This window comes from Pteropus medius, unplaced genomic scaffold (assembly GCF_902729225.1).
Source record: "Pteropus medius unplaced genomic scaffold, Ma_sr-lr_union100, whole genome shotgun sequence".
NCBI lineage: Eukaryota > Metazoa > Chordata > Mammalia > Chiroptera > Pteropodidae > Pteropus > Pteropus medius.
Window position 1 is genome coordinate 204,478 of NW_024347862.1, and position 16,447 is coordinate 220,924.

General features: G+C 36.8%; 1 protein-coding gene across 7 annotated transcripts in view; it reads left to right on the top strand.

Annotated features, from left to right (window-relative positions):
• The first annotated feature begins 1,660 nt into the window (after positions 1 to 1,660).
• APLP2 (amyloid beta precursor like protein 2) overlaps positions 1,661 to 16,447 on the top strand; it is a 76,296-nt gene continuing 61,509 nt past the window's right edge. For 4 of the 7 annotated variants that reach the window (XM_039878826.1, XM_039878830.1, XM_039878827.1 and 1 more), the window contains exon 1: positions 1,662 to 1,864. In XM_039878826.1, coding sequence (XP_039734760.1) covers positions 1,760 to 1,864 — 105 coding nt within the window. In that variant the 5' untranslated portion in view covers positions 1,662 to 1,759. Of the gene's footprint in view, positions 1,865 to 16,447 lie in introns of all 7 variants that reach the window. The other 3 variants (XM_039878832.1, XM_039878831.1, XM_039878828.1) reach the window with 3 other exon arrangements.

A 16,447-nucleotide genomic window follows, 5' to 3' on the forward strand; every position in this document is an offset into this window, starting at 1 on the left:
GTAGAGAGAGAGGAAGAAGCAAACTCTCTAGTCTCTTGTAAGGACAATAATCTGATCGTGATGGCCCCACCCCAGGACTTTATCTAATTCTAATTACTTCTCAAAGGCCTCATCTCCAAATACCATCAGAGTGAGTGTTAGGACTTCAACATATAAACTTTGGGAAGGAAACAATTCAGTCAATAGCAACAGTTCCAGAACTAGGACCAGAACCCAACATAATTGGTTTGGGTGACACCGTACAAACACATTGTAAGGTATCCACCATGAGAGGGCCCTGCAATATGGCATATGGAAGTCTTTTCAGTGACATGAGAGGGGTCTGGAAATAACTAGGAGAGCAAGTGCTGAAACAAAAACAGCACTCTACAGATTCAGGGGCAGATGACTTTATATGCAATTGTGCAAAGGAAGAATACGAATGCTTGCAACAGGTAGATTTTGGAGAGAGGACATTGCAGGCCTAGGAAGGGCTCTATAATGAAAAGGTGATTGTCTTTGCGGAATGGCGCAGAGCCTGTTTAACCACCAGGAACTGTGCATGTTATACAGTAAGGCAGGAAAACACAGCGTTCTTCTCATTGCTCCATTCTGTTTAATCTGGGGACATGTTCTCTTCATTTCTTAGTTTCCTGGGATAGAGACCCTGTTCTCTATTTATTTGGTTGAACCTAAAGAAACTAGCAAGGACTCTCCTGAGGGTGGGATATAAATCACATGGCAATTGAAAGAAAAGAAAGCAGTGGCAAGGCTGAGCCTAGTGAAATGAGGCAGCAGAACGTTTTCCCAGTTGAAGTGGAACTGCAGTGGAGCAAGAAGGCACAGGGAAGCAGGTCTCTTGCTAGTGATCTTAATCTGAAGAGGAAAGAAAAATGATCTTTTCCTATAACACACGAAAGGGACTCGGACTCTAAGGTCAGACGTGGTCCTTGTACTTCTGGTCTCCAGCTGAAGGCAGATAAAACTGGCTCAAATGGACTCTGAAAAGGAAGCGTAAGGATAGGGCCTAAGGAACAGAGGTCAAAAGCGTAGAAAACACCGCCCGGTACAGATGTGAGGAAGAGCGAAGCCAGCTCGAGGCAAGTAGCGCTCTGGAAAGGCGAAGAGCCCTGCGCGGTGGCCGCGAGAGGAGGAAACTACCTCATTTACCCTTGCCCAGCTTCGGGGGAGGGCCTTCGGTACACATGCCAGGACTGGGAAAAATTCATCCTGTTTTTTTAAATCCTGTTTTTAATGAAAACATTTTTCAGAACCCAAAAGAAGGCGGTACCCAAAGGAATCTGAAAAATACCCCGCAGGGGCGGGGGAGTGGGGCGTGCAGGTAGACTGACGAGTGCAGCGCGGACCGATAAGCGCTTGGGGTGAGGGATGCGGGAGCGACCCCAGCCGGGGTAGAGCAACGCCCTGCCCCGGCCCCACGCACCCCTCGGTGCCTCGCCCGCGACGGTCGGGGCGGGGGCGGGGGCGGGGCCGTCAGCGGCCGGGGGCGGGGCCTGGCGGGGGCGCGCGGCTGGGGAGGACGGGAGGTGCAGGCTCTTCCGTCCCTCTGATTGGGTCAGCGCTGAACAAGGGGCGGTTCTGCGGACCGACATTGGTCAGTGGGGAAGGAGGGCGTGGCTTTGTGAAGTCAGTTCCGGTCGGTGTAAAACCCCCGGGGCAGCGGCGAACGGGATTCAGATGCTTCTGGGTCGCGGTGGGAAGGTTCCCTTGTGACTGTGTGTGAGCTTGAGAGCCGAACGCTAGAGCGACCCGGCGAAGGATGGCGGCCACTTGGACCGCGGCCGCCGCGGCTACGGGCAGGCTCCTGGTCCTGCTGCTGCTCAGGCTCACGGCACCCGCCGCGGCACTGGCCGGCTACGTCGAGGTGGGGAGCGGGCGAGAGCCCGAGCGCAGTCTCGTTCTCTCGCCTTGGAAGCGCGGCCTGCGGGACGGGGGAGGGACGGGCGAGCCGCGGGGTCCAGGACAGGCCCGGCTTGGGGTGGGCGCGCGGGGAGGGTGGTGGTCCGGCGCTGCGGCGGGTCTGGCGCGCCTTCTCCCGCCCCTGCTTGGCGCAGTGCTTAGCGCTGGAGGTCGGGCTGCCTCAGCAGCCGCAGAGGCCAAATGAAAGACATCGGGGCTGCGGGGGGCGGCGGACCGCCTCGAACTCCCTAGCCCCCAGTCCGCCCGCCGCGCCGCCACCTCCTTGAGGGACTTCAAGCAGTCCAGACGCCCACCACGCCCTCCTCCGGGACGCTGCGAGCTTCGGTCCGCAGTCCGGACCTCGCGGCGTTCCCAGGCTAAGGAGGCAGCGCGCTCCCCGTGGACTCTGTTGGGCTTTCCCTGGGTAAGCGGCAGATGCAGCCTTTGTTGGCGAGGTGGGCTCGCCGCTGTGGGATGCAGCTTCCCGCGTCGGCCCCTGGAGGTGCCGCGGTGCCGGGCGAGCGCGCTTGGGCGGCACGGTGAGAGCGCTCCTGCACCGGCCGCGGGTGTGCCTCTGCTTCCTGCGCGCCTGCCTCCCTCTCCAGGAGATTCACCGCGCTGGCACCAGACCTTGGAGGAGAATTGTTAAATATAGCTGTTTGCCTGAGTCTGGTGAATAAGGGGAAACCTCTCTCTGGTAACTATGTTGCTCCCTTTTAGAGTGAGTTTTCGCGAGTAGGAGAGGTAAAAACTCATGTAACCCCACTTTTTTTCGATGACAGAATTTAAGTGGTTCTGCATCCGATACCCCTGTAAACATCCTTGTGCTGCTAGATAGTTAAGTGGCCTGGATTCATGGGCGATTTCTGGAGTTGAGGCCGCGTGAAACAGCCGGGTCGCTGGGATCCGTGTGGGTTCTGTGGCGTGTCTGGATGCCGCCGCTTCACGTAAACCTTTTCGTGATTGGGGCACCTGGGACTTTATTTTTACCTGCCTTCTCGAAATAGCGCTTGAACTGTGGGACAGGAATGTGAGTTTCTGGTGGTGTCGTTTATTTCTCTTCCCTCTTCATTATTATTTAATTACAGTTGATTTCTGCGTTAGCTAATTTCAGAGTGAAACTGGATTTGATTATATAGGTATTGACAGAACTTTCTAATAAAAACCCCAGTTAGAACATGTTCTTCTACAGAACGTTCAAATATTTCCATGGGTAAAATAAACCGAATCAAGATTAAACCTTTTCCGATGGAACGGCCTAAAACGTCTGTATTTATTCTGCTTAAAGCTTTATGATTCTTTAGAGGAGAAAAAGAAGTTAAATTTTAAATAGAAATAGTTAATGTTTATATACAAATGCTTTTAGATTACGATTATTTTAGCTTCCACGCAATGCTTAGATTTACATCTGTGATTCCCAATGTATCCCATGAAAGCAAGATAGATCAGTGCGATAGAAGGGGAAGGGGGGGAGGGGAAGGATTTTGTATAGAATATAGAATTTAAAGCTAGATAGGCTGACAAAAATTATTTTTCACACTTTTACCTCACTTCCCAGGAGTATGAGTAACTTTAGGCACTAGTGAATTTACAGTAAAGGATTCATCAATTTTAAAGAACATCTTCTTTTCAAGTTTAAGCAGAGTATTAACACTTGGATGCCTGCAGAGAACTAACAATATCAGTGTTAGTAGTTATGGATTAAATTTTATTGTTACCCACAACATTGTTCAGTTGACAAACTCTGGCTAGACAAAGTAGAAATTAGATATTTCCCTAAAACGAGTTTTAAATGATATTTTATGGTAACTCCTGTTCTTTGGAACTATATTGTTGCCCACACTAAATTATCTTTCAAATGGTTTTTCCTTTTGTCAAGCAGGCAGAATTTTATTCATATGTGTATATTTTTTACTTATTTAGGTGAGAATGGCCTAAATCAAGATGTCTTAGGATGGTTTTTATTGAGATTAGCCCAAACGATTCTAGCCAAATCCTTGATCAAGTTGCTTGGCACAGAATTATTGATTGTTGAATCTTTAGTGTTGCTTGGTGTTGACTGAATTAATCTCTTACACCTGTTTAAAAGAAAAACCCACCTCTTTAACTCAGAGCCACTTCCTCTTAAATCTGGGACAAGTACTGTTGTGTGCATTGCTCCTATTTGAGATTCTCAAACAGTATTTGTGCTACAAACTCTGCACTCTATATAGTGGACAATTGAAGTTTCTGTCACATTTAAAAAGTAAATGGGTCATTTGATAGCCAGTTTTCAAGAAATTCAAACTGACACCTGCAACAGAATAATAAAGAAGGCTTCGTATAGGGAATGTCTGATTATGACTTGGAGAAATACCACTGCTTCTGATAGAAATATCAGTCATTTTTTTTTTTAATCATAACTATGTTAAAAGTTTCAGTAAATATGAGAAACTAAATTTTGTCAATCAGGTCCTCCTGTCATAGAAGGAATTTGTTTCATCGTCTAAAGTTGTGCTGTCCCATAGTGTAGCCACATGTGGCTACTGAGCTTGCTACAGTGTGGATAGTGTGATTGAGGAATGCATTTTCCATTGTATTTAATTTTAGTTAATTTGCTTTTACATTTAAAAACTGGTACTCAAATCAATGATTGGAAAACATTTGACTGTGTTTGATACAACTTGGTTATGTGAATCTACTTTTTTAAGTGTTCGTATTATGAAATCTAAATGCGGGTTGAGTATTTCCTAGTGTCTGCTCAGAGATGTAAGTATAAAATGCACACCAGATTTTGAAGACTTATATGAACAAAATGTAAAGTATGTCAATAATTTTTACATTGATTACATTAAAATGGTAATATTTTAGACGTTGGCAAAGTAAAATATATTACAATTAGCTTCACTTGTTTTAATTTTTAAAGTGACTACTAGAAAATACTACATATATGGCTCACTATATTTCTACTGGACAGTGCTAATTTAGTGTCTTACTTGAAGTCGGTCCTACATGAGTGTTTTTATTAGCATAATTTAAAGTGTATTGCTGTTTTCCCCCAATAAAGTCTTGCTTTAAGTTGATTCAGCATGATCTTAAGTGTTTTTTAGGACAATTTTAAATATATTATTTTTTCTGTTACTTTTTTCAACTAAAAATTTTAATTTCAAGCTTACAAAAAAATTGCAAAAATTGTGCAAACAACTCCCCTTTACCCAGATTCACCAGTGAACTTTTCCCTTATTTAGCATTTGTTTTATCATTCATTCTATTATAATGCATTTTTTGCTGAACTTTTTGAGAGTAAGTTGCATACATCATTGCCCCTGTACCCTTAAAAATTTCAGTGTATATTTCTAGTGTGTATTTCCTAAGAACCAAGGACATTATCTTATATAACCTTAGTACAGTTATCAACTTAAGGGAATTTAACATTGATACGATACTTTGATCAAATCAAATACTGTCTGTATTCCAGTTTGTCAGCTGACCCAATAATATCTTTTATTGCATTTGAAAAAATAGTTATTTTTAAAGCTAAAGAGCTTTAGAATTCTTGGCAGTGATATGTGAAGGGTTATTAATTTTTTCCAAATAGAAAAATCAGATTTTTAAACATGTCATATTATTTGACTTTGGAAAATCAAAACTTAAAACCTTTCAAGATTCTTTATGTTATTTACCCTTACTGAATCTTGGGCTTTTGCATTTTCTTTTTAAAATAATAGAAGAAATATTATATAGATAGTGCATGTTTATGTAAAAATAAAAAATAGATGTAAAGATAAATGAAAAATAATCTAAAATATTATTCATGGAAACCTCACTGTAAATATTTTGATGGTGTATATCCTTCTAGATCTATCAGGTACATACATTTTATAAAAGTGGTAAATATTGCATATTAAAGCTGGCACCTAACTATTATTTTGAATTGTCTTAAAATGAATGACTGAAAGAAAAAGTTTTCCATGTGAAAAAAGTGGGGATAAATATTTTACAGTAATTACAGTTTCTATGGAGCGGCCATTTGAGAGAGAATTTGAAATCACCCACAATCCAATTTTCATGAGTTTTTTAGTGAGCTGAACTAGATTACTCTGATGCTTCATTAAATTTAGTGTAGTGTACCTTGATTTATGGCCTGAGATGGAAGGTGAACCATGGAGGCACATTCAAGTAGAAATGAGCTCAAGTCGTTTGTATCAAGTATAATAATTACTTTTGCTAAGAGAATTTTTCTTAGATAAGTATCATGGTCTTTTCCAGTGAAATCTTTTTAAACATAACTAATCTATTTTTAAAATATGAGTTTTCATTTGTTACTTATCCTACTGGTGTTAGATGCTAAACAATAGAGTAGTAAAAAACAAACAATACATGGGCCTTTTACTCTACTAAATACACTTGCATGTGATTTCAAGTCCCCACACCCAGAGATTGTTATTGAGTACATCTGGGAGTCCTATGTGCAAATGCTTCCCAGGTGATTTTTATGTGCAAGTGGAGAAAAACAAAAAACCCCAGCAAACAAATAAAAACTCAACCAAACTCATTTGGGTACATTATCTTGTATAAGTTCCTGAGCAGTCTGATGAAGTTATTCTTATCTTTACCATGAAGTGAGTCAGTAGAGGCCAAGGGTTTAAGATAATACAGCAGGGCTAGGGTATGAATTAGTCTGTCCTATTCTAAGTCTGTTGTTCTTTCTTCTATATCTGGGTATTTCATAATGTTTCCTTTTTGGTTGCAGATTTCTTTTTGTGCATGCCTACCTATCTTCCCCACTATTAAGAAAAACCTGATAGAATTATTTTCTTTAAAAGAAACTAATGTCATAGAAGCTACAACATATCATGAATCAATATATACCAAACTGTTAACCGGTTATCTTTGAAGGATGTAATCACAGAGGACTTGGCGTTTTTACATTTTCTATGGATTTTTAAAAACTTTTAATGTCTTTTAAGTTCTTTTTTTTTTTAAATGGTAAGCTTGTTTTATCTTTGTATTATGACAAAAAAAAATTAAGAAAATATGACCCCCTTTTGGGAAGTCTTATAAAAATTAGAATATGGGATTATTTGGAAGCGAAAAGGCTACCAGCACCAGATTTACAATCACTGGCCTAGTTTTTTTGATGGACAAAACATTAAGAAGAGGTTGACTCAGTAACCATTACGACTGGAATAAGATAGTGGTAGAGAAAGTAAAAATCAGCATTTGGACTTGGGGCACCTGTGGGGTTGGTTAATTGAGCAGCTCAGCACAAACCTCTCACTTCTGCCTTAGCCCAGTGCTTCATGGTTGCAGCATGACTGGTGCATTTCCAGAGGACATACTCTGATTCGATAACTCCATGAGAAGATGAGACTATCTATTTTTGTATATCTCCTTTTAAGAGCGAAGAAACCTTTCTCAAAGCCCGCCAGCATAAGACCCCTCAAGTCTTATTGGACAGAATTGTATCAGATGCTTCTAGTCAAATCAGACATGGGCAGGGGAATGGTACCTCCATGATCAGCTGATACATCAGGTTGGGTTCTGTTGGAAAAGAGGACAATAGGTAGATAACCCACTGTTTGGTACAAGGGTGTTCTCCATTTGAGAGGTTGTATAGCTGGGCTGGCTGGAAAGAAAAAGAATTTAATCTTACTAGAATTATCTGTGAGTTAAAAGTTTGCCGGTGAAAATGAGGCATTGGAGGACTCTCTCAAACAGTGCAGTTATTTGGATCTTGGCACGTCATTTAGAGGAATATTGCCATCTAGAATAAAATGGCTGGAATGGTGAAGTATATGAAAAATTTGACTTGAAACATGGATGAACTATAAAGGAGATATTTAGCCTAGAGAAAGAGAAAAAGTGGAATTTAATGGTGGTGGTGGTGGTGGTGGTGGTGGTAAACAACATAGGTATGTTTGAGTATTTTATACTTGGTTAACGAAGTTAACCCATTTTGTTGAATTTTAACACTTTCTTTTGGAAGAACTAAAATACAAAGAAATAAAACATAATAGGCCTTGAACTTTTCCCCTTCCCATTAACCTTCCTTTCCAGAAGTAATTCTTATTTTAAATGAGTTGAGAATTTAGCATTCCCATTCATGTTTTCATGCTGAGAGAGATCCCTTTTATCTATTTGGATTCCAAAGACACTTGCTCTGGCTCTTAAGAGTTATAATAAATAATTGCTTATCAGTGCAGAATGTTCAATTGTTTGACAATGTTATATGATGATTTTAGAAGGTAACAAGAATCCTAAGGTACTTGAACTGTAGATAAAGATAGCCGCATACTCCTGAAGGTGCCATGTGTGCAGGGCACCAGTGCACCCTTCCCCACTCAACATCTGAAGCCTTTGAGTATTTTGAGTTTTTAAAATTTAAAAGCACACAAAAGAAAAAATTATAGGTTAGTGTATTTTTATGAAACATATACTTGTGTAACCACTGCCAAGGTTAGAAAATAGATACCCCACCCCCCAAGTAACTGTTACCCTGACTTTTATTGTTTGTAATTACTTCTTGATTTTCTTTGTAGTTTTACCACCCAAGCATTCACTCCTAAACACTGAAGTTTAGTTTTTCCTGTTCTCTAGCTTTATTTAAATGAAATCCTTCAGTTTGTATTATTAGGTATCTGGTCTCTTTCACTAACATGTTTTTGAGAGTCATTTGTATTGAGTGTAGCTGTGGTTGATTTGTTTCCATTGCTCTATAGTATTCCATTGTATAAAGAAACCACAATTTGTTCTGCTGTTGATGGAAATTTGGGCTGTTTCCAGTTTGAGGTTATTGAAATAATGCTGTTCACTTTTGGATTGCCTTTTCACTGTCTTGATGTCTATGAAAAAGTTCTTTTTTTTTTTTTTTTAGAAGTTCTTTATTTTAATGTCCAATTTATCAGTTTCTTCTTTAAAAATTATTTAAAATTATAATAGGTGCTTTTTGTGTCCTATTTGAGAAGTCTTTTCCTACTCTGAGGACATACAGTTATTCTCCCATATTGTAAATTAGGAGACTTGTTTTGCCTATTACATTTGGAGCTATAGTTTACCCAGAACTGATCTTCATGTGGTTATGAAAGATCAGTCTTTATTTTTTCCCATATGGATATCTAGCCCATACCATATGGCTATTCAGCTTGCACCATTTATTGTCAAGGTTTTCCTTTCCCTTCCGTTCTACCATGACACCTTTGTTGTTATTATCTTTATATGGGTGAGTCTGTTTCTGGGCTCTCCTAATCCATTGATCTCTTGTCTATCATACCATGTCTACATTGTCTTAATAATTGTGTAGTTTTATATCTAGAGCAAGGCCTTGGCTGTCTTCAGTAGTGTCTTGACTATTTTTTAAGCTTTTTCTTTCCATACACATTTGCCACTTTTAACCAAAAACAACCATTTGTTAAAATGGTTGAGATTGCATTGAGTAGTCCATTTGGGGAAATTTGACATTTTTCTAATATTGAGTCTTCCAATCTGGAAACATGGCATATACCATTATTTAGGTCCTCTCTATTACTTTCAATGTTTTTATCACTTTTTGCATAGAGATTTTATACATCTGGTGTTGGATTAATTAATAAGTATTTGACTTTTTAAACACTATTGTAAATAGCATCTCTAAAAAAGTTTTTGGTTGTCATTTTGTTGTGGTTATAGAAATGCAGTTGATATTTTCAAATTGACCTTGTTTCCAGGAGTTAAGCCTGTATACCAGTTCTAATTTATCAGTAAATTTATCAGTAATTTTGAAATTTTCTGATTATATTCTGTGAATTGTGAGTTACATTTTCGCTTCCAATCCTTGTAGCTTTGTTTTCTTTTTCTTGCATTACTGCACTGGCTAAGACAGTAATTTTGAAATTTTCTGATTATATTCTGTGAATTGTGAGTTACATTTTCGCTTCCAATCCTTGTAGCTTTGTTTTCTTTTTCTTGCATTACTGCACTGGCTAAGACTCTAGTAAAAGAATTGGTATTAGCTGGTATCTTTGTCTAACCCGTGATATCAGAAGAAAACTGTATTTTACCATTCATATGACATTTGTAGGTGTTTTGTAGGTACCATACCATTTATCAGATTAAGGGAAGAGCTCTTTAATTCTAAGTTCACCAAAGATTCTTGTTGTGAATGAATGTTGAATTTTTTGGAAGCACTTTCTTTTTAACGCGTAAGACAATCATATGGTTTTTCTCTTTAATTTTGATAGTGTGAAATACAGTAATTGATTTTTAAAAATATACAAGCAACTTTGCATTCCTGAAATAAACCAGACTTTATTTATTTTCTGGGTTTGATTTGTTAAGATTTTGTTCAGGATTTTTGCCTACATACTCAAAAGTGGGTTTGACCTATAATTTTTCTCTTTTATAATATTCTTATAAAAAGGATTGGGGAGAGGGGACATTGCCTCTTTTTATATTTTCTGGAATACTTTTTTTTTATTATAGTATAGTTGACATAGAGTTTTAGGTGTACAGCATAGTTATTTAACATTTATATTCCTTACAAAGTGATGACCGTGATAAATCTAGCAATCATTTGTCAGTTCTCCGGAATATTATATTTAAAATTGGCATTATCTTTTCCTTAAATATAAATATTTTGGGGGAAAATTTACCAGTGAAGTCATCTGGAAGGTTCTTTGTGGTAAGGTTTCTAATTATGGATTAAATTTACTTACTAATTATAGGATTATTCATATCTTGTGTGAGTTTGGTTAAGTTTCTCTTGGAATTTAATTCATCAAACTACTTAAATGGACTTTATTCAATTGAAGTTGTTCATAACATATTTATTGTTTTTGTAATGTAACTATAGTTTGTCCCCTTTTTTCATTCTTGACTTTGGTTATTTTTGTCTTTTTTTGATAATTAGCCAGGTGTTAATAGTCTTTTTTTTCTTTATTCTTTCTCCCACCTTTGGCGACCATCAGTTTGTTCTCTGTATCTATGGGTCTGTTTCTGTTTTGTTTATTCATTTGTTTTGTCTTTTTAGGTTCCACATATAAGTGAAATCATGTGGTATTTGTCTTTCCCTGTCTGACTTATTTCACTTGGCATAATACCCTCTAGGTCCATCCATGTTGTCACAAATGGCAAGATTTTATTCTTTTTTATTGCTGAATAATATTGCATATATATATATGTATGTACGTATACACACACACACACACACACACACGCACCATATCTTCTTTATCTATTCATCTATTGATGGACATCTAGGTTACTTTCATATCTTGGCTATAATGAGTAATGCTGCAATGAACAATGAACATAGCAGTGCATATATATTTTCAAATTAGTGTTTTTGTTTTCTTTGGATAAATACCCAGAAGTAGAATTGTTGGATCATATGGCAGCTCTATTTTTAATTTATTGAGGAATCGCTATACTGTTTTCCATAGTAGCTGCACTAATTTATAGTCCCACCAATACTGTATGAGAGTTCCCTTTCTCCACATCCTCATCAGCACTTGTTATTTGTTGATTTATTGAGGATATTCATTCTGACAGGTGTGAGATGATACTTCATTGTGGTTTTCGTTTGCATTTCCCTGATGATTAGTGATGTTTAGCATCTCTTCATATCTGTCAGCCATCTGTATGTCTTCTTTGGAGAAATGTTGATTCATGTCCTCTCCCCATTTTTTAATCAGATTGTTTTTTGAGTTTCTTTTTCTTTTGGTGGTGTATGAGTTCCTTATATATTTTGGTGGTGTATGAGTTCCTTATATATTTTAGATATTCTTTTTCTTTTGGTGGTGTATGAGTTCCTTATATATTTTAGATGTATCATTGGCGAATATCTTCTCCCATTCAGTAGGTTGTCTTTTTGTTTTGTTGATGGTTTCCTTCAATGTGCAAGAACATTTTAGTTTCATGTAGTCCCATTTGTTTATTTTTCCTTTTGTTTCCTTTGCTCAAGGAGACATATTCAGGAAGATATTGCTAAGAACTCTGTCAATGTTTACTGCCTGTGTTTTCTTCTAGGAGGTTTATGGTTGCAGGTCTTAATTCAAGGCTTTAATCCTTGAGTTTTGAGTTTATTTTTGTATATGATATATGAAAGTGGTCCAATTTCTTTATTTTTTTTCATGTATCTCTTGTCCAGTTTTCCTAACATCACTTATTTAAAAGACCGTCTTTATCCCATTGTATTTCTTTGGCTCCTTTGTCATTGATTAATTGACCATATAAGGGAGGATTTATTTCTGGGCTCTGTATTCCATTGATCTACATATCTGTTTTTATGCCAGTACCATACTGTTTTGATTATTGTAGCTTTGTAGTATAGTTTGATGTCAGAGAGTGTGATTCCTCCTACTTTGTTCTTATTTCTAGATTCCTTTGGCTGTTTGGAGTCTTTTGTGGTTCCATTGGTATTTTAATAGGAATTGCATTGAATTTGTAGGTGCTTTAGGTAGTAAGGACATTTTAACAATATCAGTCTTGTCAATTCATGAGCAAGGTATATCGTTCCATTTATTTGCATCTTCTTCAGTTTCTTCATTGTCTTAGAGTTTTTAGAGTACAGATTTTTCACATCTCTAGTTAAATTTATTCCTAGGTATTTTATTCTTTTTCATACAATTGTAAATGCGATTTTTTTCTTAATTTCACCTTCTGATTGTTACTGGTATATCAAAAGGTAGTAGATTTTTATATGGTTCTATATCCCGCAACTTTACTCAATTCATTTATTCTAATAGTTTTTCAGTGGAGTCTTCAAAGTTTTCTATATACAGTATAATGCCATCTGCAAATAATGAGTTTTATTTCTTCCTTTCTGATTTGGATGCCTTTTATTTCTTGTCTGATTGCTGTGGCTAGGATTTCCAACACTATTGAATAGAAGTGGCGATTGTAGGCATCCTTGTCTTGTTTATGATCTTAAGGAAAATGCTTTTAGCTTTTCACTATTGAGTGTGATGTTAGATGTGGCTTTGTTATATATGGGCTTTATTATGTTGAGGTATGTTCCCTCTATTCCCACTTTACTGAGAATTTTTATCATAAATAGATGTCGGTTTTTGTCAAATGCATTTTCTGCATCTATTGAGATGATCTTATGTTTTTTTCCCCTTTATTAATGTGATGCATCATGTTGATTGATTTACGGATGTCGAACCATCCTTCCCTGGGATGAATCTCACTTTGTCGTTGTGTAAAATCCTTTTACTATATTGTTGAATCCGGTTTGCTGATATTTTGTTGAGAATTTTTGCATGTATGTTCATTAAGGACACAGCCATTTTCTTTTTTTGTGATGTCTTTATCTTGTTTTGGTATCAAGGTAATACTGGTTTCATAGAAAGAATTCGGAAGTATTCTCTCTTAAAGGTTTTGGAATAGTTTAAGAAGGATAGGTGTTAATTCTTTGAATTTTTGGTTGAATTTACCTTTGAAGCCTTTTGGTCTTGGACTTTTTATTTGTTGGGAGTTTTTTTTATTACTGTTTCAATTTCATTGCTAGTAATTGTTGTGTTTAGATTTTATATTTCTTCCTGATTCAGTCTTAGAAGTTTATATATTTCTAGAAATTTATCCATTTCTTCTAGATCATCAGATATGTTGGCATATAATTGTTCATAGTATTCTTTAATGATGCTTTGTATTTCTGTGGTGTTGGTTGTAATTTCTCTTTTATTATTTTATTTATTTGGGCTCTTACTTGATGAGTTTGAGTAGAGGTTTGTCAGTTTTATCTTTTTAAAGAACCAGATCTTAGTTTTATTGGTCTTTTAAATATATTTTAAATTTCTATTGTTTATTTCTGCTATGATCTTAACTGTTTCCTTTTTTTCTGTCTACTCTGGGTTTTGTTTGTTTTTTTCCTAGTTCATTTATGTGTACAGTTAGATTGTTTATTTGGGGTCTTGTTTCTTGAGATAGGCCTCAAGAAAGTTCATATAACTATGAACTTTGTCCCATAAATTTTGAAAACATGTATTTTCATTTTTATTTGTTCCAAGATAATTATTTATTTCCTATTTGATTTCTTCTTTGATCCATTGGTTGTTTAGTAGCATGTTGTTTAGTCTCCATGTATTTGTGTTTTTTCCAGTTTTCTTCCTTTAGTCGATTTCTAGTTTCATGCCACTGTGGTTGGAAAAGATGATTGGTATGATTTCAGTCTTAAATTTATTGAGGCTTGTTTTGTGGCCTAATATGTGATCTATCCCGGAGAATATTCCATGTGCCCTTGAAAAAAATGTGCGTTCTGCAGTTTTTGGCTGCAATGTTTCAAAAAAATGTCTGTTAGCTGCATGTGGTCTAATGTGACATTTATGGCCATTATTTCCTTAATTTTCCATCTGGATGGTTTATCCATTGGTGTGCATGGGATATTAAAATCCCTTACTATTGTTGTATTACTTTAGATTTCTCCCTTTATGGCCATTAATAATTGCTTTATATATTCAGATGCTCCTATATTGGGTGCATAGATATTTAAATTGTTGTATCCTCTTCTAGGATCGACCCCTTTATTATTATGTCATGTCTGTCTTTTTTCTCTCCATATTTTTTGTTTTAAAGTCTATTTTATCTGAATGAGTATTGCTACTCTAGCTTTTTTTGTTTCTGTTTGCCTGGAATATCTTTTTCCATCCCTTTACTTTCAGTATGTATGTGTCTTTTGATTTGAAGTGAGTCTCTTGTAAGCAATATATGGATGGATCATTTAATCCATTTACATTTAAAGTAATTATTATTAAGTATGTACTTATTGCCATTTTGTTGTTTTTTAGTTGTTTCTATATTCTCCTTTGTTCCTTTCTTCTCTTGATCCTTTTTCCTTGTGGTTTGCTGGTTTTCTGCAGTGTTTTGTTTGCATTCCTTTCTCTTTGTTCTGTGTGTATCTTTTGTAGGTTTTTGATTTGTGGTTACCATGAGGTTTATTTATATTTTTCTTTATAGCTGTCTGTTTTAAACTGATAGGTATTTAAGTTTGAATATATTCTGTAAACACTGCATTTTCACTTCCCTTTCCAATCTGCTTTTGATTCCACATTTTAGATCTTTTTGTGTTGTATATCTGCTAACTGCTTATTGTAGTTTGGGTTGAGTTTGATACTTTTTTTTTTTTCGACCTTCATAGTTGCTTTTTAAGTGTTTAATTTGCTGTATTAAGTATTTGGTTTTACCTATGAGATTTTTTCTTATATTATTTCTAGTTATGGCCTTTCCTGGTTAAAGAAGACCCTTTAACATTTCTTGTGAAACTATTTTAATAGTGATGAACTCCGTTAGTTTTAGCTTGTCCAGGAAACTCTTTCTCTCTCTTCAATTCTGAATATCAACCTTGCTTGGTAAATTATTCTAGGTTGTAGGTTCCTATCTTTCAGTATTTTAAAGATGTCCTGCCTCTCCCTTCTTGCCTGCAAAGTTGCTGATGAGAAATCAGCTGATATTCTTATGGGGTTTTCTTTGTATGTGACTCATTGTTTTCCTCTTGCTTCCTTCAAGATTGTCTCCTTGTCTTTAACTTTTGCCATTTTAATTACAATATGTCTTGGTGTGGGTCACTTTGGGTTCATCTTGTTTGGAACTCTGTGCTTCCTGGACCTGGGTGTCTATTTCCTTTCTCGTTAGAAGTTTTCAGCTATTCCTTTAAATAAAATTTCTGTTCCTTTCTCATTTCGTTCTTCTTCTGGGATCCCTATGTTGCAAATGGTTGAGTGCGTGTTAATATCCCGGAGATCCCTTAAACTATCCTCATTTAAAAAAATTTTTTTTCTTTTGCTGTTCTTATTGGTTGATTTCCACTAGTCTTCCAGTTCACTGATCTGACCTTCTCTATTAGTTAATCTGCAGCTGATTCTAATGTGGCTTTCATTTCAGTTATTGTATCCTTTTCTTTTTTTCATTTTTTTGTCTTTATTGAAATATAATCAACAGTTAGTTGCCTGTATTTACATTATACAATTCAATGAAGTTTTTTTCCACTTATAGTTGGCATACAATAATATACCAGTTTCAGTTGTATAGCATAGTGATCAGAGATTCACATAACTCGCAAAGTGATGCCCCCCCGACTAAATCTAGTACCCTTTTCCCCCTTATATATTTATTATGACATTATTAACCCTCTCCTCCATGCTACACTCTGTTCTGCAACTATCCATTTGTACCTCTTAATCTCTTTGCCTTTTTTTGCTGTCCCCAATTCCCTCCTATCCAGTAGTTCTCTAAATATTCCCTATATTTATGAGTTTATTTCCGCTTTTGTTGTTCTTGATTTTGTTCTTTTGATTCCACATGTATGTGAAATCCTGCGATATTTGTCTTTCTCTATACATCCCATTTAATTCAGCGCAATACCTTCTAGGTCCATCAAAGCAATATCTTTTTCCATCCCCTTCCTTTTAGTCTGTATGTGTCTTTTAATCTGAGGTGAGTCTCTTGTAGGCAACATATGTAGGGGTCTTGTTTTCTTATCCATTCATTCACTCTGTCTTTTAGTTGGAGCACTTAATTCTTTTCCATTTGAGGTACTTGTTGATAGGAATGTAGTTGTTACCATTCTTTATTCCTGTTTTTGATACATGTTTTT